Genomic DNA, 24,097 nt, shown 5'->3' on the forward strand with positions numbered 1-24,097 from the left:
CAGCCGTGAAGCAGGCTTTGTGGATGCAGCAGAATGTGAGTGAGCTGCCAGGTACATGCGCCCCTCCTGTGCAGCCATGTTGTCCCCCTCATGTGTGCGATCCTGCTGACCCTGCGTGAGAGCCCCTGGAACAGAGGACTGGCCCTGGGGGAGGGATGAAGGAGGTGGAGGAGTGAGCATGACCTCGCCTGCAGCTCCCCTGAGGGTGCCCTAGGCCACCCTGCTGCCCAAGCCAGGTCATGGTCAGAAAGTCTGACAGCCCTGACCCCGACCCAGCCAGACAAAGGGTCCTGTCCAGGGGCTGCCAGGCCCTCCCCTCCTGAGCCTTGACTTCCCGTCTGCTACGTGAGAAGTTGGGCTGAGGTCCAGGAATCCTGGAGGGGTGCTTGAGGGGGTTTGAAGATGGGGAAGGCCTGGCAGAAAAGGTTATGAGATCTTCCACATGGCTTCTCCCTGAAAGCCCCCCAGACTTCTCAAGACCCTCCCGATCATCAGGGAAGAGACCACCCAGCCAGGGCCTAGAGAACAAAGAGGGAGGCTGGGGCTTGGGGCCTGTGAGAAGGGGTGAGGGCTGATTTCCACAACAGGGAAGGAAGTTGTCCTCCTGATTGGCAAACCAAGGTGTGGCAAGGCCCCAGACTCTTCAGGGGAACATTCTGGGGTTGCCCCAAACAGGGGGCATCTGTTTCCAGCTTCTGGAGACACCCCAAATAACAGCTCTTGACCTCCCCCCGCTCCAATAAGCCTCCTCTCTGCCCCCGCTGCTCTTCCACTCCCACCCTCTCCTGTAACCTGGGCCAGCAGGCAGCTGGCTGCGGGGAGGCCGAAGCTGGAGGCTAGGGTGTGGGTTCCAGAGCCACCAGAACCGTGGGGGACACCTCTTTGAAGTCCAGAAGGGCTGCGGTGCTCCATGCTCCATGCACACAGCAGCTTCTGGTTACAACCCCGTGCCCACAGCTGCCAGGAGGGGATGCTGCAGGGGGCCCGCAGAGCAGAGGCCCCAATCTGTCCTGGATGAGAGTGGGACAGGCTCCATCCCCAGTAGAAGAGGCCAGAGGAGAGAAACACTGCAGAGGCTGGACCTGCCGGGCCGCCGTCCAGCACCGTCCAGGGCTCTCACCGCCTCCAAATGGCTGGAGAGGTGGATACAGGGCAGACCACCTAGGGTCCCGGAAAGGTGAACAAGCCTTGCTCCGGGACGGGAGAGAGGCTTCCTTTAGGGCAGGGGAGGTGGCCAACAGGCCCTGCTCCAGGACGTAGGAGGGCCAGGCCGCCCCAGATTGGACGACACCGTGGGGCTGGCCTTCCACCAGGGCCGGCCTCCGAGAACCAGTCGGGGGCGGGGCCTCGCGGAGGCGGGAGGCGGGGGGCCGGTCTTGCACGAGCTGGGCGGGGCCGGGCTGGGGCCGGGGGGACGGGGCCGGGCCGGGGGTGGAATCCAAGCGGGCGCGTCCGCGCGTGCGCACCCCGCGCGCGCTTCGGTCGCGGAGCGGCCTTCGGCGGCCTCTTCTGCAAATGGGCTCCGTGGCCTAGCGTCCCCGTCCCCGCCACGTGTGATCGCGCGCCGAGGCCCACGAGGGGTCGTCGCCGAGGTGAGGACCGGGGCGGCGCGGGAGTCGAGTCGAGGGTCCCCAGGGGGCGGCGAGACGCGGCCGCGTGCGCCGCGGCTGGGGGGACCGACCGACTGGCGGACGGAAGGCCGGACGGCCGGGGGCGCGGGGTGGGGGCGGGCGGGACCGGCGGGTTCCCGGAGCCCCAGGTCCGCGGCCCGGCGCACAAAGCGCCTTTGTTGCGCCCGCGCGGCCGGTTCGGGCCGGTTGGCGCCGCCCGCGACCTGCGAGACCGCCCCAGGCGGCCGGGACTCCGCCCCCGCTCGGGTAAATCTACCCGGCGGCCCTGACCCCGGCGTCTGGATGGGGGCGGGTCAGCCCGAGTGGGGAACGCCCTTCGCGAGCGGCGGCGGGTGACCGGAGGGGCACCCCAACCCCTGCGTGCACAGGTTTCCACCAGCCCGCAAGCGACAGCATGGCAGCCATCCCCTCCAGCGGCTCGCTCGTGGCCACCCACGACTATTACCGGCGTGAGTAAGCCCCTCGCCCTCTGCCCTACAGGTCTTCTCTGGGAGGGGGGAGGGCTGCCAAGGACCCGTGGCTCTGCCTGTGTGCTGCCAGCCTAGCCAGCATTTGGCCCGGTGGACAGGGCAGGGCGCGCGGTGCCCTGCGGAGCTGACCAGGCCTCTCTTCTCCAGGCCGCCTGGGCTCCACTTCCAGTAACAGCTCCTGCGGAAGTGCGGAGTATGCTGGGGAAGCCATCCCTCACCACCCGGGTGAGTGCAGGTCCACTCCCCTTGGGTGCGGGGCACCATCGGGGCATCCCCCCAGGAGCGGGCAGCAGCACCACGACCCCACTTTGTTCCTCTCAGGTCTCCCCAAGGCCGACCCGGGTCACTGGTGGGCAAGCTTCTTCTTCGGGAAGTCCGCTCTCCCGTTCATGGCTACAGTGTTGGAGTCTCCAGAACGGTGAGGACACATTCCTGGGGGCCAGCATGGGACATGGGGGCAGGTGGAAGCCACCTCTGACCACAAGCTCTCCCCCAGCTCGGAATCTCCCCAGGCCTCCCCCGGCACGATCACCTGCGACTTGGCTCTGGAAGCCATGAGGAAGCAGCCTGGTGGCCAGCCTGGCAAAGCCAACACAGGGCCGCCATCCTGAGTGGCCACCGCCAGGCTTCAGGAAGCGCTAGGCTCATCAGAGCCCCTCCCCTCCCGTCGTCTCCCTTCCCCATAGACTAGGCAGGCTGCCGCAAGCAGAAACAATGGGGTTCTTTTATATCAAAACAGCAAAATACCCAAAAGGAAGTTGAGAGGATCCCACTCTCTACTCTCCAAGCCACGTGAAAGCCTTCCTCACACCCTGGAACCGTGTGCCTTGCACCAAGTGGAAAATAAACTCCAAGCAGCCAGTGGCCCCGGTGGTGTATGTGAGCTGCGTGCCCCCGGGCCTGTGGTCAAAGTCACCAAATCCTTCTCAGCCTATTTCTTGGCGGGGGCGGGGAGTTGACCTTGCCCCCTGGGCCTTCCTGGGGCCCCTCGCTGGGGAGCCACCTCTCAGGTCTGGCCCAGGTTCACACGGGTGACAACTTTAGTGAGTATGGGGCCTTGGCACCTGAGAAGGGGTGGGGTGCCTTGCTGTTTTGGGGAGCCTGGGAGAGCAGGCAGTTCCGGAGTTGGACAAGAAGTCTCCCGGGCAGCCACTGAGGTTCGAGTCCTCAGACTTGGCCCCTGGCCGCTGGGGTAAGCTGGGCCTCTGCCTGTGGGTTCAGGAGTCGCCCCCCGCCCCCGGCCACCCGTTTTGACCACACCAGGTAGGGCAAGGAGGGAACAGGCGAAGGCTGTCCCAGCTGGTGTGGAGCAGCTCTCTGGGCCACGCTCCCTCCAGGTGCCTTCCTAGAATGGTGTTTCCTCTTGTAGCCCGTTGTAGGATACATTCTGGGCACGGGGACCCAAAATTAATTACTAATACTTGAGAGGTAAGGGGTATGGGGGCGTTCCAGTGGGGTCTTCTCACCCCAGGTAACCCGGCTTTGGACACATCCAACCAGGGACCTGGGGAGGGTGTGGCTGTGCTACCCTTTACCGGCCTCCTGGGGCAGGCGTGACTGGGGGCTGGTTGTGCCCACGCACTCTTACTGGTCAGCAGGGGTTGGCTCAGGTCCACTGGTCAGGAGGGCAGCTTAGTGAGAGGTGGATGGGGGCTCAGTGTGAGGTTAGGGGAGCCCGGTCTCGGCTCCTGCCCTTCCCCCTGTGGTGTGCTGTAAATAGCTGCACAGGTCCAATCCAAGGCCTCGCCAGCCTGTGGCCCCCAAGGGTTGCGGCCACCATCCTGTGCGCCTCGGTTGTGTCCAGGCAGAAGGCCCTTCCCACCTCCAGATGGATCCAGAGTGGGGGGAGGTGCCCCAGAGGACAGCCTGTGCACTACCCACTGTCCAGATGAGTCCCTCAGGGCTCCTGTGGGCAGCTGCGGACGGCCGTGGCAGGAAGATGGGATGGTACCTAGCCCCCGGCTGGAGAGGGCAGTGCCCCACCCCCGTCTTCAGAGTCCTGGGAAGTCCACGTTCCCCCCAAGTCAGGAGACAGGCACAGGCCAGGTGGCATAGGGTGAGCCCAGCCAAAGCCCGGGTCCCTCCCGTGTACCACCTGGGGAAGCTGAGCCCTGGTCCTGATTGAGCTGGTGGGCTTTGGGTCAGGACCAGCAGCAGGGATCTCCCTTTAGAAGGGAGGGTAGCCAGGCTCCTGGAGGGTTCCAGAGTTGGAGTTGGCTGTGGCGGGCCCTGACACTTTGCAGGAGCTGGTGTCTTAGAAGGAGCAGGCAGAAGGTTGGGCAGCCCCCGCCCCCAGACTGCAGAGGGCATGCCTCCCCTGCCCCAGGACAGGGCTGGCCCACGGCTGGACAAGCGCTGTCCGGCCCAGTTCTGGGAGCTGTCCGCACCTTCAGTCTGCCCGTCCTGTTGGGAGGTCCAGGACGGCACCCAGACCCATCTTCACGGGACCTGGCCTGGTGGCCTCCGTGGCCGCTACAGAGAGGGTGTCGCACTCAGGGGGGGTTCTCGTACCTGCTGATACTGGAGAGCTTCTGCATGCCTTTGAAGCAGAGCCTGTGTGCGGCGGGTGGGCACTCCAGGGGGTAGGGCATGCGGTAGCCTGAGTTCACCCTCAGGAAGGCCTCGTGGTTAGACATGCCTGTGGTGGGCCGGCCAGAGGAGCTGCAGGGGCTGAAGGCTGGCGCCCACCTAGCCTCCCCTCGCCCCTGGGAAGCCACACTGCCATCTACCACTCTCCCAGGAAGCCCTGGGCCGAGCTCCTGCCTGGCTCACCCCTACACACGCTCCTGACGCCCCTGGAGGGCTGCCCCTGGGAGGCTGGCTGGTGCAAGTGCCAAGTCCAGGTGACAGCACCCTCCTGCCCAGCCCGCCACTGGGGACGCTGTCAGGGGCCCAGTACCTGGATAGAGCATCTGACCCCTGCTGAAAATCTCATGGAGAAGAATCCCGAAGGACCAGATGTCAGGTTTGATGGGAGTAAAGCCCTCGGAAGAGGGCCTCGGAGGCGGTCCACTTGTAGGGGATGTTGTGGTCGTGGGAAAGGTAGATGTCCTCCTGCAAGCGGACACTTGGGGGCTGGGCCTCAGCGGCTGCCCTCACCCCTCCCACCCCAGCCACGCGGACAGGGGGATGGGGTTCTCATGGGCCAGTGCAGCCGGGCACTGACGACCGCCACTAGAGGGAGGTGCTGCTTTCCCTCCGATTGGCCGGGGGGGGGGCACGGGGGGGGGCGCAGGTGGGCTGAGCTGGCAGGTCAGGGCCAGGGTAAGCGAGGCCTGTTGCCCGGCGGTGTCAAAACCACACAAGTGGGCCAGCGTGAGCATGTGCACGGTGTGACTGCCGCAGAGTAGCCTGTGCAGGCGTGTTCACACCACAGGCTCACAGAGCTGCCCAGCTCCCCCTGGACACGCTCCGAAGGGCTGGAAGAGTCATGCTTAGCCTGCCTTCCTGCCTGGCCTGCCCCGCAGCTGGTCACCGAGTGGATGAGGAAAATGCGTCTCTAGAAGCATCCAGCTTATGGTGAGGAAGGAACTGCAGCATCAGGACAGCCGCCCGGGGGCGAAGGGCCCTGGACTCGGCCTTCAGTGCCCCACAGCGCCCGAGCGGAGGGCGCCAGCCCCAGAGGGTGAGAACAGCCGGAAGAAGCAGTCAAGCCATTGTGACCGGGGTCCGCTCCAGGAGCAGACCAATGACGTCGTGGCTTTCAGGAACTTGGAAACAGCTCTGTACGTGGGGGCACGTGATAATTGTAAGGAGTCCCCGTTAAGTATCAAAAGTGTGATTGTGGCTGTTTTTATTTGGGGTCCTTGTAGAGATCCTGAAGTGGGCGCGTGGGGACTCAGGTCTAACTGCGTGGAAGGAGGCTGGGGGGCTGGTAGGGGCCGATGGGTGCAGGGGGCTCAGGACACCATTCCGTCCACTCTGTCTCCTGTGGGGGGGGGGATGTTTGCCCTGAGCTCACAAAGCACTCCCGGTCTCTGCCCTCACTGCACACCCAAGGCAAGCCGCCATGAATGAGCGAGCACAGGTGCACTCTCCTCCCCCCCCCAGCCCCCACGCAGCCTCCCTTTCCTCCTGCAGCCATTGCAAGTGCTGACACCCCCCCTCCAGCGTCCGAGCCCTCTGGGAAGCCTCCATTCCCAACCAGGGTGTGGCTCCACAGTCCTGCATCTTGCCTTCCAGTTTCCTGTCCCTGCTCAACCAGCCTCCCCAAGGCTGAGGGTGCGCAAGCCCCCTGGGAACCCCCGCTCCAGGCGCAGAGGATGCCCTGCACCCCCCTCATGCCCCAGGCCCTACCTTGATGAGCCTGGCTAGTCCCCCACTTCGCAGATGTTGTTGGCCCCCACAAGGATGTTCCTGGCAGCCAGGTCCCAGTGGATGTAATTCTGTGACTGCAAGTAGCACATGCCCTCAGCCACCTGTGAGCAAAGTCTACCAGCTCCGAGACGGGCAGGGATGTCTGCGGGGCTGGAGAGCGGCAGTCAGAGGGGCTCTGCGTCCCGCCGGGCTCGGGGACCGGACCGGGATGGGGCAGCTGCCTCACATTGGCCCAGGGGGACCGTCACAGCCCTTCTGGGAGGCGGTTATGGGTTTGAGCCAAAGCACAGCTCGCTTGCACCCTTTGCCCCCAATATCCTTTCCGGGAATCTGCACTAAAGCGAGAGGAACGTCTACACAGTCGAAAACCTCAGAGAGGTTCAACACCAGGTAAATGGCTGAATGGGCACAGCTCGTGGACGTGGTCTGCTCTGGCGTGCCATCCCGAAGAACCTCTGATGAGGGGACCTGGCCGCAGTGATCAGACTTGTGAAAAAGGCTATGTTCGGTGATCAACGTCGCCACATAAAAATCTGCCAGGGCACATGCGCCCTGGATGTCACATTCCTGCAGCACCCACTCGGCGCCACTTGAGCCCCGTGACTTGGGGCTGTGTCCGTGCGCCGTGGCACCTCGGCTAGCTAGCAGCGATTGTGTTTGGTTTGGGTGTTAAATGAAATAATAGGCGCTGTGACAGGTGATGGGGTCTGTGAGTCCGTGAGACCCATCGTGTGTGTTGAGGGGGTGTGCACGCGGGTGGAAGTGTTCATGCACATCCAGATACCGCAAGAAGAGCCAGCACCTTCCAGAGAGAAAAGTCGAGCCAGACCTGCGTGTTCCGGAAGCTGGGGAGTGGGCGGGCCTCGCCTGGCATTGGAATAAAATGGCCTCAGTTAACTGCATGTAGGAATTACAGCCTTTCTCGCCTTGTTTGTACTTCTCTGTGTTTTCTCCAGTTCCTACAATGAGCAGATGGTGCATTTACCACAAGATATTTTAAATCCTTTCTCAAGCAGGGCCCGGCCGACAAAGACGTCAAAGCTCCCTGGTGGCCTGTGCCTGGTAGGGGGGCGACGTGGGTTTTCTCTTTCTTTGTGCAAGTTTCCCACGCCCTCAGCAAGCACGGGTCAGTTGGATCCCCGGGCAAGGAACCCCGAGTGCGGCCCGTGGCCGGCTCACCCCATAGCAGGTCCCGCAGGCTCCCCCTGGGCACAAGTTCTGTGACGATGTACACCAGGTGCGGCTTCTTCATGGCCTGGATCTCCGACTGGAACGTGTGCTGGTGCAGGAGGTCATCTGCGGGGGCAGGCGGCCTCAGTGGGTGCAGCCCCAGCCCTGGCTGCCCCCACCCACCTGCAGGCAGCAGCTGCTTAGGCTGTGTGGGCGCCCCCCCCATGGGATGCCACGGCACCAGGGCCACGGGCCACAGGAAGGGGACGCTGTGCCCACCACCTGCTCTTGCCGCACACCAAGCACCACGATTGCCAACGCCTGCCCACACCCAAGCGAAGCAGAACATTCCCCAAGTGTGTTCCCGTGAGCCCCCGATTCCTGGAGTGGGGGGTCCAAACCCCTAGTGGGTTTAAAGGAAATTTTAGATGAATCTTTAAAAATTTCTAGTGATCTATGTATTTTAATGGCTTTCCATTTACATTGAAAATTTAAAATTCCCTTTTTAGATAAATGCATTTAGCTGAAAACAGACATTGAAAGGAAAATGCCCTCTGGATGCTGTTGCAGACGCCGCACGCGGTGCATACTGGGCCAGCATGTAGCAAATGGGACTCCCACCCCGCAAGCGAGGCCAGGAGTCCCTGTTGGGTCCCTGGCTTGGGGCCCACTCACCTTGAGCAATCACCTTAATAGCCACTCAGACGCGGTCTTTCCAGAGGCCTTCGAAGACCTCCCCAAAGTACCCGGACCCCAGCTTCCTGCAGAGCGTGAACTCCCGCGGTCTCTCCCAGTCTTCACAGTGGGGCAGGGGCTTGGGCTCCTGTTGGGAGGGACAGGCAGAGGCACAGGGCAGGGGTGCTGTCCCCTCTGACCCCAGGGCGGGGAGCCCCTACTCTATCCTCAAATGTAGAGCAATGTTTTTCTTGGTGAGGTCCCAGGGTCCAGCACGCGGCCGGGCTTTCCCAGGAGCTGCCCCCCACCACGGCTGTTCTCTGCAGTATCCTGCAAACACCCTCACTGCCTGCTGCAGGATTTTGGCTACGTGAGGCTCAGTGACGTTGGGGATGCTGTGATGTTGGCTGAGTGCCACTCGGACAAAACTTTGGGCCCAAGGGACGCAGGATATGGCAGGAGCATAGCTGACCTCTCCCTGGCCCAGGGGCGAGAGCGACCTGGCAAAGGAAGGCACATCCCACCCCACCTGCCTGCTCCCATGCCCAGGTCTGTAGGACCATGGCGTCCGGGACAGCGAGAGTCCCTGGGGCCAGGTGTCCCCGAGCCCCCTCCAGCCAGCAAGCGTGTCAGGACCCACACCCACCCTGTGGAGGAGAGGGAGGCCACAGGTGGGCGGAGGATGAGCAGGGGCAGCAGGGTGCAGGCGGCCTTACCTTCCAGCAGGGCACGGTCAGCCGCAGGTCGTGGGGCAGGCTCTGGGCTTTGTGGTGCTCCAGGAGCTCAGCCAGGCCGGGGAAGGATGCAGCCTCGCTGAGGTGCAGCCGGCCATCGCGCCGCCAGATCCTGTGATGCCTCACGGCCTGCCCGTCCCACACTTCAGGAGTGGGGGGAGAGCCCAGTGGACGTGGGCATGCAGTCCCAGCCCCTCCCCTCAGAGGGGCCCTCGCGGGCCAGGCATCCCGCCCCGTGGCCCATCTCCCAGCGAAGAAAACCCAGACCCGGCGGGACCCCAGGGACAAGCCACCCACTGGAGGGGAGGCTGGGCCGGGTTGTGGCAGATGGACGGAGGGGGACGGGCCAGGAGAACAGGCCAGGGGCAAGGAGCCCTGAGGCCAAGTGCAGGTGGGGCCACAGACGGGGGAGAAGGTGTGGGAGGCCGTACCTGCGAGAACGCAGCGCCCGGCTTCTCACTGACCCTGACCAGGAAGGCCCCTGGCTCGACGCCCTCGGCCTGCAGCCGATGCAGAGCTTCCGAGCGCGAGGTGCGCCCAAAGAACCACCTGACGGGCGGGGGCGGTCCTGAGCCTGTGCCGACCTTCAACCCATGCCCTCTGACCCCACGTCCTCCCACCTGCCCACCCTGAATCCCAGCCCCCCTCGCCCGACCCACAGCTGCTCTCCGAAACTGTCCCTGGCCGGAGACCACTTCGCTGCCCATCAGAGACCCCAAATGTCCCAAATAGCCAGTCTGGACACCAGGAAAAGCCTTAGTGACCCAGAAGGGGTACAGGCACCTGCCACCACCCTGCCCAGAGCGTCCCCTGTCTGTAGAGTCAGAGCCGCTCCTGTCCCAGAGACACACCACCTGTCCCAGGAGTGGGGCCACGTTGTTCTGCGACCCGGGCCACAGATGCTCTGCTCTGGGACCATGGGACCTGCGGTTCGGCAGGCTCTGCACGTGCACGCTCACACACAGACCCACACGCACACATGCTCACGCACACCAGACCAGGGCACCGACAAGCCCGGACTGCAGGGTGGGGCTGCCAAATCCCCAGGTGACTTCTGCTGCCGCTGCCCTGCCCTTAGTCCCTATACCTTCAGGCATCACTGGAACAGAAGCCCCCCCACACACAGAGCCCCATGAGGGTGGCCCCACCCTGACCAATTTAGCACATCTTGAATCTCATTTGCTCACCACTCCAAGCACCCTGCCTCCTTCCTGCTTTTCCAAATGCACTAGGTTCTCAGGACCTTAAGGCCTTTGCACCCGCTGTGCCCAGCTCTGCACTTCCCTGTCCTCGGACTGTGCTGTCTCATGTGAATGTACTGCGTGTCTCCCTGCACGCGTTCACTGTGCTACTCCTCCAGCGTTCAGGATCGCCGGACCATAGGCGGGCAGTGGAGTCTCTCCCTGCGGGACCCTCCCGGCCCAGAGCTCAGAGGAGTGAGCTCAGGTGGCTGTGCACACGCCCACGCCAGGCGGCCCCTTGTGGTCCAGGCTTCCCGGGCAGCCCCTTGGGACCAACCACCAACCACCTCCAGGATCTTCCTTACCAGTGACGGGGCAGCCTGCAGCCCACGCCCAGACAGGCATGTCGCAATGACCTTCCTGCTCCCTCTAACTAGGTCACGCATCTGGTTTCGGCTGTTTGGAAGGTGAGTGAAGCTTTGCTCCCCAAAAGGCCCAGTCCCTGCCTTGGACTCCTACGCAGACCCCGTCCCTGTTGGCTGGCCACCCAGAAGCCCATTGTGGACCCTTCTGTCCTCTCTGGGTCCTGGCACCACAAAGTGACCATGGGGGAGTCCACGGGAGGATCCACGTACCCACAGATGTCCCACCGCGAAAGCCTAGTCAGGTCTCCCGGGACCAGGATGGTGGGGTTCCGCCCCAACTAGGGGGCACCGAGAGGCGGAGTGACATGTCCCCTACCCTCACTGGCCTCCAGGAGGCTGGCCCAGCACCCCGCCCCTTCCCAGAGCCCAGCCACAGAACTGTCCCGAGGACTGCCCTGCCCTGAGCTCTTGAGGGGCCTCAGGGAGCAGGGAATGGGGGCACCTTGGGGTGACCCATGAGGGCCATCGGGACACTCACGGCTCAGACTCTACCGTCTCCTTCTCGGCCAGGTGGCTGTGGGGCACATAGCCCTCGACCAGGGCCCTGCCACATCCAGCAACGTGGCCCACCACCCCTCCTCCTCCTTCCCGGCCACGTGGAACAGACCCCCTGCCCAGCAGCTCAGCTCCTCAACCGTCCAGGCCTCGAAGTCCCGGATGCCCACGTACTGGGGGCCCGGGTGAGCCTGGCCCCGGGATACCATGGCAAGTGCAGCGGCAGGCCTGGCCTCCTGGCCTCACCACCTGTCACTAGGCTGCAGCACCACCCGTGGCTGGGAGCAGTGGGTGGGTGGGGCCAACCCTGACAGGCCATCTCCACCGCCCCGAGGAGCCGGCCCGCTTCCCCGGGATGAGGCGGCCCGGCCAGCCACACATGCGCCCACCAGGGTGGCCTCTCCCTGAGCTGCCCAAACACCCGGGGCTCCACCCTGACGCTCAGCAGCTCCACCTGCCCTCTTACCCACTGAGGCCAGGTCCGCCGGGGTACCGCTCTTGCCCGCCTGCTCCGGGACATGTGCCCACCACGTGGACAAGGGGAAGACCGAGTAGCTGGTTAGACACGGGGCCTTCCTGGGCCCAGTTTAGCGGGGGGGGCTCAGGTGTGAGTGGGACCCGGGTGGGAGGGGGAGGGGAGGAACGGAGGCCTGTGGGTAGGTCACCCCTGCCCACCCCGCCGGGGCCTCGGGGACGGAGCCGGGCCAGGGGCACAGTGAGCTCTCACAGAGTTGCTGCTGGAGGCCCAGGCGGCCGCTGCCCTCCCCTCCCTACCCTGGAGGCTCTCAGCCACGCTCCCCACCACCAACCGCTGAGGGGAGCCGCGGTGGCTGCAGCCGTCATAGACGCCGGCCTCCAAGGGACAGGAAGAGGTGGGCAGGTGCTAGGAAGAGGGAGCCCACATGGAGGCCGTGGGGTGGAGGCAGAGAAAGAAGAGCCCTGAGGGGAGGGGAGGACCAGGGCGTGACGAGGGCTCGGGGTGAGTGCCATCCGCCCTCAGCCACCACGTCTGAGAGGGTGTGGGGACTCTGCCCCGTGACGGGAGCTCCAGGAGGACGACGACGGTGGGGGGTGCGGGGGATCGTGTACGACTCACCCCATTTTGAGATCAAGAGGCACGTGTGTTAGTAAGTTCACAATCATTCTGGCAGCCCCGTTCAGTGCTGACCAGGGTGGGGAAGGGGCCAGGGAGCTGAGCAGAGGGCAGGGCTAGGTCGGGGGGCCCGGGGCTCCAAGGCACCCCTGCTGCGTGTCCAGCCCTCATTGTGGGGCAGCATGCTCCTGGCGCCCCCGCCCTCGGGCCCAGCCATGAGCTCACGCCCAGGGGCCTTGGTGTGTCTCTCGTGCAGACATCCGGGGTTCTGCCCGGCAACACCAGGAAGCAGAACAGCACTGAGACGGAAAATCCCCCGCCCTCCTGGAGGCTCCGGAGCAGCAAACCTGTTTGGCTTGTGGCTGATGAGACACGCTAGGAATGCACCAGTGACCCCCACGCGCACCCGTCTCTGGTCCCAAGCCCAGCACACTCCCCTCAGCGCCGGCTGCCCAGCCCCGCACCACACTCACCTGCTGCTGTGTCAGAAAGTGTCCAGGTCCGTCTCTCACCAGGAGGCCCCTCAGCCCTCCCAGGGCAGGACGGAGGCATCCAGGCTGCAGGCCAAGCCCTCCCGCTCCCACCAGCCCCCAACCCTGGCACCCAAGGCTCCCAGGGGCTCCTGCCCTCTCCCAGCTCAGCCCTGCCCCACACCCAGGCTGATCTGGGTGGCTCACGCCTACCTCCTCCCTCTGTGCTGCCCTCGCCTGCAGTGACCTCAGCACCCTCTCCTCCAGGAAGCCCCCCACCACTCCAGCCCTGCACAGCCTCTATGCCGAGTGTGGGCTCCCGGGTACCCCCTGCACCAGCCCGTGGGCAGGGCCTGTGGTCCATGGGGAGGAGCTAATGGGCCTCAGCAGGGGCGGAGCTGACCCTAGACTGTGCATAGTGGACTGTTGCCACCAGGGGACAAGGAACAGAGGGCAGCTTTGCATGCCTCTGCCCTTCCGTCCCACAAGCCTTCTGGAGGGTGGGGGATGAGGACCCTGAACACAGACCACACCCGCCTGGTCCCTTGGCCCTCTGGTCCATCTCGTGGCGACTGGAGAACCAGCTTGTCCCACCCGGCTCCTCATTCAGTGATGCCAACAGCGGCTTGAAATCAGCCCTGGAGGGAGCAGGCTGCTTCCTTCTCCCCAGGGAGCTGGTTGTGATCCAGTTGCCCGAACACCGTGGCATCCGGCCCCACCCCTGCCTGACCCTGCACAGCTGGGCCAGCACCCAGGACCCTGAACCACTGAGACAGACTCTGCCTCCCTGACAATGGCCCCCGCCCCAGAGGAGGACCCCGAGAGTCTCCCACCCCCAGGAACGGCCACGCAGCCTGACCTGCCCATGGCCCCACCCAGCCCTTCCCTCCCTCACTTCAGTCGCTGCCCCAGGGACATGGAGTGGGCTGTTCACCCCTGCAGCCTGCAGAGGTCATGCTTCCTGTAGGAACAGGGTTCCCTGGGGCGGGGGTCCCGGCCACAGGGGCCAGCTCTGCTTCAGTGAGCCAGCTGATGGGCCACTCCATCAGCTCCAGCTCCGGATCTGGGTCTGGGGGCCAAGGCCCATGTGCGACGCATGTCTGTACATGTGTCTGAACCAGTCACCGCGTATTTATTCAGCATACGGGTCTGTACACAGGCAGCCGGTGTGCCCAGCCCATGCTGCATCGGCCCCGTGCCCGGGGTCTGCCTTCCCAGCATTGGCCACGGGGGACTTTGCAGAAAACTAGGGAGCCCTGTCTCTGCCTCTGGGACCTGGGAGGAGTCGGGGCTGCCCAGGGCCGCAGGTGCGGGCAGGGGGCCGTGGACCAGGCTCAGGGCTTCTCTGTCCAGCAAATCCCTGAGGCCAAAACCCATACAGGTCCCACCCTGACTGCTATGCCGAGATCTTCCCTGGCCAGGGACATCAGCACCTCCTGAGTGGGCGTCTGTGTGTGTCTGTCTTCCGCACACACGTGTGTGCTGGTCAGCACGTGTGTCAGGGTGCGAGGCCCACAACCAGAGGCTGTTCCAGGCCACCGGCGCCCCTCCATGGGTCGACAGCCAGCATCATCCTGGGGGGACACGCCAGGCAAGGAAGAGTAGCCCCAGCCCCTGTGTCGAACGCCCCAGGTCACGTGTGGGCAGGGGTGAGGCGCCTATGGGCCGCACTCAGCTTCTTCTGCAGCGTCGCGAAGGCCGGCCGCTCCTCGGGGCTGCCCTTCCAGCACTCCAACATGAGCGTGTAGACCTCCGCCGGGCAGGAGGCTGGGCATGGCAGCCGGTACCCTCGCGTGACCTGCTGCAGGGTCTCGTGGTTGCTCAGTCCTGCAGAGGGGCAATGAGAGGGGCTGGGCAGGGCTGCCTCGCTTCTGCATGGGGGTCACGGTAGACACCTCCCCCCAGCTCCTGGCCAGACCCTGCCCAGCAGGAGTCCTGGAGGCGTGGCACCCCTTCTAGGGTCGGGGACCCCCAGGCAGGGTGTGCCTCCTCCCTCAGACCACACAGGCCTGGTGGAGGCCTTGCCTCCTCCCTCAGGCTCCCTTGCAGCCCACCTTCATAGGGACACTGGCCATAGGTGAAGACCTCATAGAGCAGAACTCCGAAGGACCAGACGTCCGACTTCTGAGAGTAGATGCGGTAGTTGGCTGCCTCGGGCGCCGTCCACTTGACAGGGATCTTGGAGCCACTGCTTGGGGAGTAGATGTCATCCTGGGTGAGGGGAGACCAGTGGTGAGTGGACAAAGTGGCATCCTCCCCTCCCAGCCACGGCGGGGTCAGGGGTCCCAGCCCCGAACTGACCTTGAGCAGCCGGGCCAGGCCAAAGTCAGCCACCTTGCATGCCAGGTCATCGCCCACGAGCACATTCCTGGCCGCGAGGTCGCGGTGCACGATGCGCCGGTCCTCCAGGTAGCTCATGCCCTCAGCCACCTGGCAGGCAAAGCTCAGCAGGAGAGGCAGGCCCAGGGCCCGCCCCTCGGGGCCTGTGGGGCAAGGCGGACACTCAGGGGGGCGGGGTCTACACCGTCACTTTCCTCCGTGCCTCAGTGTCCCTGCCCCAAAGACAGGGTGGCCCAGGCTGCAGGGGGCACCGTGCTGTGCAGTGACCACTCAGGGAGGCTGCTCCTGGGCAACCCGGCCTAAGCCCCCAGGAGAGACCAGAGCCAGGGGAGGTGCACAGGGCTGGGTGCACAGGGGCTGGCGACACGGATGCGCCCAACCCCACTGCACTCGGCTCAGCCTGGAACCGTGAGGCTCTGACTGCCCCCCGCCACAAGGCACAGGACTGGTCCAGGCCCGGGGCCCGAACCCACTGTTGGCCAGAGCCCACAGCAACCCTCTGGGCCTCAGACGGTCAAGCCTGGTGCAACATCAAAGGCCCGTGCCGAGAAGTGGGCCAGGAGGTCACGGCTGTGCATGGAAGCCTGGGTCACCCGGACAGCTACCAGCTGGTGGGGGGGGCAGCCACTCACTCCCCAGGAAGGCCTGCAGGTTGCCCTTGCGCATGAGCTCTGTGACGATGTACACGGGCTGGCCCTCGGAGCACACAGCGTGCAGCCGGATGAGACGCTCATGCTTCAGGCTCTTGAGTGTCTGGATCTCCTTGCTGAGGTCTGCGAGCTTCATGTAGGCTGCAGGAGAGGGCACGGCTCCAGGACCTGCCCACACCACCCTGGCGCTGCCCCAGGGCTCCAGGGGTCAGAGGGCAGGGCGGGCAGGGGCCAGCAGGCCTCACCCACCTGACTTAATGATCTTGACTGCCACTGGTGTGGAGCCAAGCCACAGGCCTTCCCACACCTCCCCGAAGTAGCCTTCACCCAGTTTCCTCCGCAGGGCAAACTCGGAGCGAGGCCGCTCCCACTCGTCCTGCTGGGGGAGCTTCTGAGGGGGCGGGGGGCACTCCGTACCTCTGCTTGCTGCTTTCTGGAAGGGGGGGGCAGTGTCTCCGGGAGCACCAGGCCTGCAGCCCCTCGGCAGGGCCGAGGCCAGGGGAGCTGGGTGCAGACCTCCAGAAGCCTGGCCCCACTCGCTTCTGGGCCTAAGAGGCACCTTTGCTGGAGGTGGACACCCACCCACAAATAGTCATCACGTCCCCAGCCAGGCTGTCATTAGCAACCGGAGGAACTGGATTGCTGCCTCTGGCAGGACCGCTTGTGCCCACGGCCCAGGCGAGCGTCCCCTCCTCCAGCTTCTGCCTGTGGCAGGTGCGACCCCTCCCCAGACGCCTCCCCAAGCTTGCGCCCAGCCCTCATGGCCCCTCTGCAGAGCTGGGTCTGGGACTGGGGGGACCTTACAGGTCTCACCGCACCCCCAGCCCCAGAAGTCCCCAGAGAAAGAGATGCCCCGCCCGTGAGAGCAAACCCAACCCCAGGCAGGGCCATGGCCAGAGTGTGGAGGTGTAGCCGGGGCCCCCAGGGCCCCCAGGCCTTTCCGGACCCCCCAGCCATGCTGGGAGCCCGGCCTGGGCTGCTGCCTTGCTCACAGCCCTGGACATGTGCTGGGCAGCTGGGCGGGAGGCACGGCCGGGGACTGGCCCACCTGGGGCACACAGGGCTGCAGCAGTGGGTTCCGGATCAGCTTCCAGTTGGCCTTGTAGTAGGCAAGGAGCTCCTCCAGGCTGGGGAAGAGCCGGCCCTTCTGCAGGTAGAGACCGTCGGCTGCCGTGGAGATGCGGTAGTGGCGAACTCTGGCCTGCACCCGGACTGGGGGTGGGCACGGGTGAGAGCCGTGTCTTGCTGCAGCCTGCCCCAGACCCTCCCAGCACCCGGGCCAGGGAAGCAGAGAAGCTCTACAACCTTCCCTGGGTCTCAGGGGAAAGGAGGGGGTGTGGGCAGCTACAAGCCAGAGGGGCAGTGAGAGGGCCCAGGGCGGGCACTCGGTGGACCCCTGGCACGTGGGTGAGTCCGAGAGTGAGTGGACCAAGGAAGGGAGGGTGAGTGAGGGGCGAGCCGTGGCGGGTGATGGGCAGGCGAGGGAACGAGCGGTGGGGGGCGGGTAGTGAGCCTGCAGGTGGACGGACCAGCAGGCGAGCAGACGAGTGAGGTGACCAGGCCTGACGTGGGGCCAGCAAAGCCTGGGGAGCCCCCACCCCAAGGCCAGTGCGGGGACAGAGGCGCGAGCGGCCGTCCGGTACCAGATAGCGAGTAGTCCCCGTGGCTGCTCTCACTGGGCCGAATGAGGAAGGCGCCCGGTGCATTGGCTGGGGACAGGAGCAGCTGCTGGGCCCCGGCGCGGCTGATGCCGCTGAAGTACCAGCTGCCAAGGGCGGGCGCGGCGGTCACCACCAGGCCCAGGCCCGAGGGACCCCTGCTCCCATGATGCTCAGAGGCCCTGACGCCCATGCCGTTCAGGCAACAGGCCCGAGCCAGACTCCCACCGTCTCTCAGGGACAAGGGGCCCCCAGAGCCCAGGGCAGGGGTCCCGGCCCCGGGTCTGCACCTGCCCCGAGCCCTCAGTGCCCCCGCCTCTGGATCATCAGGGAGGGGACAGGAGGACCATTTGGGCCGACATGAGCGCACACTGCCACTAGCAGTGACCTGAGTCAGGTGAGACCGTCCACACACCTCAGCCAGAGAGTCCCCATTAGCCCTGCTCACAGAACCACCCAGCCCCGGCCAGGGGTTAACCTGCCAAACTCAAGACTGCTGAGCCCCTACTTGGGGGGGGCGGTCTACAAGGAGCCAGGGGGCCCTGATGAGCAGCCCCCAGGCTGCAGCTGTGCGTGGAGGACCACCAGCTCCACCTGGCCAGGCATGGCCCACTTGCCCCGAGAGGTGGACAGGTGAGGCCAACAGAAGCTTGGCCAGGAAGGCCCTGTAGGATGTAGCTGAGCCAGGCTAGGTAGGGGGTCTGGGAAGGCTGGAGCAGGCTCAAAGCATCACATGTCTGCCTCTGGGGGCCCTGCCTAGTGCAGGCCAGCCTGAGCCCCTGGCCCTCTACACATACAGAGATGCTCCCTCTCTGAGCATTCAGACAGCAGGGGCTCCCAGGTGCCCACTCCTCAGTCTGAGTAGAATGCCCAGATTCCAGGAGCCCACACACCTGAGCATGGAGCAGGGCAGGACCCCCACCTGACACCCCATCTGGGCTGCAGTCCACCTGAGTCACACCACATGCACCTCCCTGGCTCCACATTTTTGGAAGGAAAGCGGAAAAGCCCCTGGTCCCACCCCATCGCCTGTGTCTGCTTCCCAAGGCCCAGGGAGGGGAACCCCACACCTGAGTCAGCTTCCTACCCTGGAGCCTCCTGCTTCCTGGAGATTCTGGGGACCCAGGGGCAGGAGGCCTGCTGCCTAAGGGAGAGCCTCAGTCACTCGGGGGACAGCCCTGTGAGCATGGCCCTCGTCCACTCTAATGAGGGGAAACATGGGGTCTTGGGGGCCGGGGGTTTTGCTCTGACCCCTACCTGGGGGTGCAGGACCAGCAGTTATCCTAGAGGACCCAAAGTATGACTCAAAGTGAGTTGACACAAGGAGGGAGTGCCCTGAAAAGGGGGCACTGGGTGGATGGGCGGTGCCTGGGCAGGTGGGTGCTGCTGGAGCCTGGGGTGAGGCCAGGGCCTGGCAGGAGGGAGACAGAGACAGGCCTGCGCCTGGCACAGAGGCCCACGCACCCCACGGAGAGCTACAGGAAGGGAGCTAGCACCAACGTGGCCAGAGCCAACCCTGGGGCTGGGCTGAGGGGCGGCCAAGAGGAAAGGGCTGGAGACAGGAAGCCTGGGGCGACGGCAGACAGAGGCAGACGCCCCAGCAGCACCAGGAGGTAGGATCAGCACGCAGGGCAGAGAAGGGTCAAGGGCACGGGGACATGGGTCCCCAAGACCAGACGTGGCTGGGCAGCAGGCTTCGGGAAAGCTGAGGAACTCAGTTCTCGACACACTGATTCAGGAGCAGGAGGTACAACCCCACGGGGCTGCCAGGCTCCATCTGCCGAGGGCCTCCTGCCGCCGGGCGCTGCCTTCTGACGCCCACCAGCTGGGAGAGCCCCCTCCCAGGACAGCAGGGCTGTGGGCGAGCGGAGAAGCTCAAGTGTCCTCCTCCCAGCCCTCCGCCGGAGCCGAGGGCCGAGGGCCGAGGATGTTCTGGGGAGCCTCGCCCTGGGGTGGGGCAGTGGCTGAGATAAGATGAGAGGAGCCTCACTGTCAAGGTTGAGGGTCCTCCCCCTGCCCAGCCAGTTTGGCCCTGGGGACAGACGGCCAGGTGTCTGGGACTAATGACACTGTGCGTGCGGCCAGGCCTTTCATCCTGGGCCCAGGCAAACAGTCATTACAGCCTCCTCCCAGCACCACCGCCTCTGACCCTCCCAACCCTGCCGCTGCCGCCTCAAAGAGTGGCTCATGGGATCTGTCTTCCACTCGCAGAGTGACTGTGGGCCCCCTCCCTATCGGAATGGCTGCCTGGTCCTTCCCACGGCTCCCAGCGGGCTGGGCCTGGGGCGGGGGCTGGAGTTCCCCCAGAAGGGGCCTTCCTGGGACTCGGGCTTTCCCAAGCCACGTGCAAATCCGCCAGGAGGCTGTGGGAGTGCCGAGGGGCTCCCAGGAAACGGGATGGCCTAGTGGAGTTGAGACCCACTGGTGGTCTGCAGAGGACACGTCGGGGGCTCGGGCCCAACCCAGCTGGGCACAGGACAAGAAGCCATTGTCGGGGGGAGGTCTGGGCAGCTGAGCTGTTCACCAACCACGTTATGGTCTTTTCTCACCCAGACTTCACCTCATGCGTGCTGGGGCAGGGGGCGGGGGTTGACATCGCTGTACCACATCTGTCTAGACACCAGGAATTGCAAAGGCCATCACATCCAGACTGATCCAATGCATCCAGGGGAAAGACGGGGGCGGCGGGGGGCGGGGGCACAACCAGAATTTGGATCCAATGCTTGAGGCCCCTGCATGATGTCCACCACCATAGACAGAGCCCAGGAGGAGCCAGCACATAGCTATGCTAGGAGGCCACCCTGTCCCACAGACCCTAAGCCTGGGCTGAGAGGTCAGCTCCTCTCCAGGCCCTGTGGGAGAGCCTCCGCTCTCTGCTCCCTCCATGACTGCAGACTGATGAGCCAACAGCCAGGTGTCCATGCCAGCCCGTCCCTGCCGGTGGACTGTCCCGGCCCTAGGGGCCTTGGGCATGCTGGGGAGAATGGGTGAGCTTCCCCCACCTGCGCCCCCTCTCAAAACAAGCTTCTTTGGGAGCAATTCCAGGGCCATTTGTGTCCCATACCTGGCCAGTGCAGCAGGGAGAGTTCTGGGTGAAGGTGGACCGGTGAGGGAGCAGGTGAATGCACTTCTCGGACTCAGCATATCAGCCCCTCTACCCTCTGGTCACCCCCTCATCCCTCACAGCATCTGGATGGCCTCTCTGCTCACTTATGTCCTCCTCGGGAGCCCCAGGAGGACAGGGGCCATGTCTGTCTCAGTTGGAACTGCACCCAGGACCCTCGCCCCTGCCCTCCAAGCAGTGACCATTCAGCTAACGTGGAATGAGAGACCCCCAGAGTGCGCTCAATGCCAGAGTTGAATCCCTGTGTGAGAGGGATTCAGGAGGGCCTGGCTTGCTGGGCCATGTCCCAAAGTGGCTGCCATGTTGGGTACCTGGCCAGGGGCATGCATACATGCTGTCCAGCTTCCTCACCCCTGGCGCTGACCACTCCTGCTGGAGTCATTGTTCTTAGCCTCACGGGGACACAGTCACTGGCGTCTGTCCCCCACCCCTGTGTGCTTGTTCACAGGCCGGGAAGGGTCCTGGCCATAGAAGGGAGGGAAGGGCCAGGCCGGGAAGGGTCCTGGCCATAGAAGGGAGGGAGGAATGGAGGGAAGGAAGGAAAGCAAGATGGCTCCTGGACATGCCATCCTGGGACTCAGTCCTGCCCTTTTTCCTGACTGCCTGGGGCAAGGTGGTACTCACGGGTGGTCTGAGAGCGTCTCCGGGGTGGCCTTGGCCAGGTGGGTGATGGGTACCAGCCCAGTACTGGGTGGGCCGGAGAGCCTGCGGGCAAAGATGTAGTCACCCTCCTCCTTGAGGGCGTAGAGCCTGTCCCCGCGGCTGACGCTCAGCTCGGCTGAGCACCGCGCCCTGAAGTCGTAGAGTGCCTGGAAGAGCTGCATGGGCACAGGGGGGCTGCAGGGCTCTGTGGCGGGGGGCTCTGGCTCAGCGCTGGCCGCAGGGTCGGGGAACCCCGGGACGCCGTCGTCCGGCGCGGCCACCGGCCAGATCTTGTCCCAGAAGAAGGACAGGAAGGTCAGCCGCTTCCTGAGGAAGGGCTCCATGCTCCCGGTCGTCAGGGCGCCGGACCCAGGGTCCCGCAGGGGAGGGGCCGCGGCGGAGGTGCCGCAGCGGCAGGACTGAGGACTCCGACCAACAGAAACTGGACGGGCCGGTGGGACGGCGAGGGTCTGAGCCTTACTGCTGGCGTCCCTGGTGGCGCAGAGTGTGGGGCTCAGGTCGCTCCAGAGAAGCCTCCAGCAAGGCGCGCACAACTGCCCCCGCCCCCTCCCGCCTCCCGGGCTGGGGTTCAGACCAGGGTGGGGCTCAAGGTGGCCCTCCAGTCCCACCCCCCACCCCCCACCCCCGCCACACGACGGCGGCTCCTGTGTGGGACCTCTAGAGCGTCGCCCCAACGGCTCAGAGCCGCTCTTTGGGGGCTGGGCCAGGTGCGGCCCCAGGACGCGCCTCCGGGGGCGGGGCCTCGAGCTTCGGGGGCGGGGCCTCGGGGCGGGGCTGTGGGGCCGCAAGTGGGACGCGGTGGGGCAAGCGATCAGCGCAGGTGAACCGCGCGCCCGCCCTTGACCTGAGCTTTGCCCTCAGAGAAATGGGGTTCCATTAATGGGACAGAAGAGAGCTGGATTTGTGTACGAAACCTGTTCTCGGGGTGCCTGGGGGGCTCAGTCGGTGAAGCGTCTGCCTTCCGCTCAGGTCTTGATCCTGGAGTCTTTGGAAGGAGCCCCGCGGCAGGCTCCCTGCGAGCCTGCTTCTCCCTCTCCCTCTGCCTGCTGCTCCCTCCCCTTGCTTGTGCTCTCTCTCTCTCTCTGTCAAATAAATAAAATCTTAAAAGAGAACTGCCTGTTCTTTAAATGTTGGCCAAATCCCTCAACATAAAAATCCTATGCAGGACAGGGCCTTACATGCCCACCACGAGGCTCTGCAGCAAAGGCTCGGAGCTGGACTGGGGGCAGCCTGGGACTCTGGACAAGTGAGGTAAGCTCCCTCCACTCTGGGTGTTACACGGTAACGTGGGACATTGGGGTGCTCGGTGAGCCCTGGAAGGGCTCTATAGGTGCTGCCCTGGTGACAGGCCAATGCTTCTGGGCCACTGCAGGCCAGGAGACCTCCCACAGCCACCACGGGGGTGGGGGAGGCTCTGACACCGGACCCCCACCTCAGGGATGGGAATGGGGGTGCCGTGGCACAGAAGGGTGGCAGGTGAGCCTGAGAGGGCCTGCGCCACCCCTCTTCCTCAGCTCCCTGGACGGGGCCAGGACCCCTGCGCACTGAGGCATGCTCTGCCCACTGCCAGGTCAGCCTCTGTTTCTGGGCAGGATGGAGAGAGCAAACTCTGGGGGCCCTGAGGCAGGGTCTGTGGTGGGTGGGGTCCCAGCCCCAGGCAGCCTGCATGCTCCTCCCCTTGCTGGCCTCCCCCCAGCTCAGCCCCTTTACCACCCGGTGGTCATGATTGAGCCCATACCCTTTTTGTGAGACCCTCCTTCCAAACTCCACACTGATCAACACCTGGATGTGCGTGTTCTGGGTTTGCACACGGCCAACAAACAGGTGCGATGATTGTTTGACCAAGGAGAAGCCCGGCACCCCCTACCTGCCCCCAGAGCTGCAGCAGACCACTTCTCTCTGAAACACACCCTGGGGGCTTCCTGGGGCACAGCTCGTTCAATGTGCAAACTGTAATGTGGTGCCATGAGCTGCCCCTCCCTGGAGTCTGAGCAGCTCTCCGGAGCTCACAAAGCCTGGAGGGGGCAGGGGGCCTGAGGGGTAGCCTCTGTGGAGCTGACTCTCATCCTGGGGGAAGGCGGTAATTGAGAAGAATGTAGGCTACCCACAAATACAAACTTAGGGAAGGGCCTGGAAGGGCCCTGAAGCTTCTGCTCCACCAGCCTCGCGGGGAATCTGCCCACCCCACCCCATCACGCACTCCTCCCGTGCTCGTGCAAGTCTGGGTTTTGCACACCAATTTCCTTAAATCCTTTATACTTATGCTGCTTCTCCCCTGGGAAACCATGCTTCGAGCCTCTGGTCCTCTCGACCACAGGGAGGCCCTCTCAGGTTGTGGGAGGGTCCTGCTTGTGCTGACTGTGCTTGGGGTCAAGTGCTCTGAGCACTGGACACAGATTCCTCCTGGACACTCCCAGTCCCTCCGAGCTACAGCATTCCAGCCGCTAGGACTCAGCACATTCCACCTGGTGGTCAGGGCAGGCGGGGAGGGACCCTCCTCAGTCCTCTGGCCTCCATGTCTGGTGCCCAGGCCTCCTGTCGGCCCAAGCGAAGGCCAGAGAGCGAATCAGGGGACAGAGTGCAGTGGGCTCCAACCCCCACGGCATCCTACAGATGCGGAAACAAGGTTCTGTTCACCCCTCCTCGAGGTCAGAACGGGGACATTTTCCAGCAGGAACATGTGGTGGTGGGGGCCATCTCCAGGTGACTGGGACAGAGGAGCTGAAGAAGGCCCCGTCCCCCAGAGGGAGAGAGGCTCCTCCTCGACTGCTCTGGGCAGTGGGCTCTGCGGGGAGCACCCCACGCACGGCCACCTCTCTGCTGGAGCCCTCCTCCATCCCCTCACCCCCAAGCCCCCAGACCACCTGTCTTCACCCACCTCGCCCCTCCAAGCAGCCTGTTGCCCTTGCTCAGCAAGAGCCACTTTTGTCCAACTTGTCGCTGGCAGTTCTCAGACTTGCCTCGCTCCTGCTGGCCCAGCTGCCTGTCCCCAAGCTCCAGG

General features: G+C 64.6%; 3 protein-coding genes across 7 annotated transcripts; 1 reads left to right on the plus strand and 2 right to left on the minus strand.

Moving 5' to 3' along the window:
* Positions 1-1,411: 1,411 nt before the first annotated feature.
* On the plus strand, positions 1,412-4,195 carry PPDPF (pancreatic progenitor cell differentiation and proliferation factor). Of its 2 annotated transcripts, none has more exons than XM_027622883.1 (5): positions 1,412-1,592; positions 2,000-2,080; positions 2,249-2,326; positions 2,423-2,519; positions 2,841-4,195. In XM_027622883.1, the coding sequence occupies exons 2-5, from the start codon at positions 2,026-2,028 to the stop codon at positions 3,058-3,060; spliced, it is 450 nt and encodes a 149-aa protein (XP_027478684.1). In that variant the 5' UTR covers positions 1,412-1,592; positions 2,000-2,025; the 3' UTR covers positions 3,061-4,195. The 2 variants fall into 2 exon arrangements, with proteins under 2 accessions (XP_027478684.1, XP_027478685.1); XM_027622884.1 differs by having other exon boundaries at positions 2,598-2,965.
* A 362-nt stretch (positions 4,196-4,557) lies between these two features.
* On the minus strand, positions 4,558-11,307 carry PTK6 (protein tyrosine kinase 6). The gene is given in 12 exon segments (XM_027623908.1): positions 4,558-4,739; positions 5,001-5,073; positions 5,075-5,155; positions 6,398-6,414; positions 6,417-6,608; positions 7,598-7,714; positions 8,264-8,411; positions 8,980-9,126; positions 9,429-9,546; positions 10,814-10,881; positions 11,096-11,117; positions 11,174-11,307. Coding segments are annotated over 12 exon segments (1,263 nt in total). The 3' UTR covers positions 4,558-4,593.
* Positions 11,308-13,781: 2,474 nt separating this feature from the next.
* Positions 13,782-21,702, minus strand: SRMS (src-related kinase lacking C-terminal regulatory tyrosine and N-terminal myristylation sites). Of its 4 annotated transcripts, XM_027622452.2 has the most exons (9): positions 21,557-21,659; positions 21,058-21,365; positions 17,295-17,416; positions 16,700-16,863; positions 15,901-16,084; positions 15,634-15,792; positions 14,963-15,144; positions 14,716-14,872; positions 13,782-14,488 (listed from the first exon to the last, which is right to left on the minus strand). In XM_027622452.2, exons 2-9 carry the CDS (start codon positions 21,255-21,257, stop codon positions 14,295-14,297), a joined length of 1,362 nt encoding a protein of 453 aa, XP_027478253.1. In that variant the 5' UTR covers positions 21,258-21,365; positions 21,557-21,659; the 3' UTR covers positions 13,782-14,294. The 4 variants fall into 4 exon arrangements, with proteins under 4 accessions (XP_027478253.1, XP_027478252.1, XP_027478255.1 ...); XM_027622451.2 differs by having other exon boundaries at positions 21,058-21,702; XM_027622453.2 differs by having other exon boundaries at positions 14,358-14,488; positions 14,747-14,872; positions 21,058-21,685.
* Between the last annotated feature and the right edge of the window lie 2,395 nt (positions 21,703-24,097).

Source organism: Zalophus californianus, chromosome 8 (assembly GCF_009762305.2).
Source record: "Zalophus californianus isolate mZalCal1 chromosome 8, mZalCal1.pri.v2, whole genome shotgun sequence".
Lineage (NCBI taxonomy): Eukaryota > Metazoa > Chordata > Mammalia > Carnivora > Otariidae > Zalophus > Zalophus californianus.

Coding starts and splice junctions, on each gene's coding strand:
- SRMS (XM_027622451.2), bottom strand. CDS start 21,419: ATGGAGCCCTTCCTCAGGAAGCGGCTGACCTTCCTGTCCTTCTTCTGG. Junction 17,417..21,057: donor GAGACGCTCTCAGACCACCC/GTGAGTACCACC, acceptor CGCCCTTGGCAG/CTGGTACTTCAGCGGCATCA. Junction 14,873..14,962: donor GCCTGGCCCGGCTGCTCAAG/GTCAGTTCGGGG, acceptor CCCCTCACCCAG/GATGACATCTACTCCCCAAG.
- PPDPF (XM_027622883.1), top strand. CDS start 2,026: ATGGCAGCCATCCCCTCCAGCGGCTCGCTCGTGGCCACCCACGACTAT. Junction 2,081..2,248: donor CACCCACGACTATTACCGGC/GTGAGTAAGCCC, acceptor TCTCTTCTCCAG/GCCGCCTGGGCTCCACTTCC. Junction 2,327..2,422: donor AGCCATCCCTCACCACCCGG/GTGAGTGCAGGT, acceptor TGTTCCTCTCAG/GTCTCCCCAAGGCCGACCCG.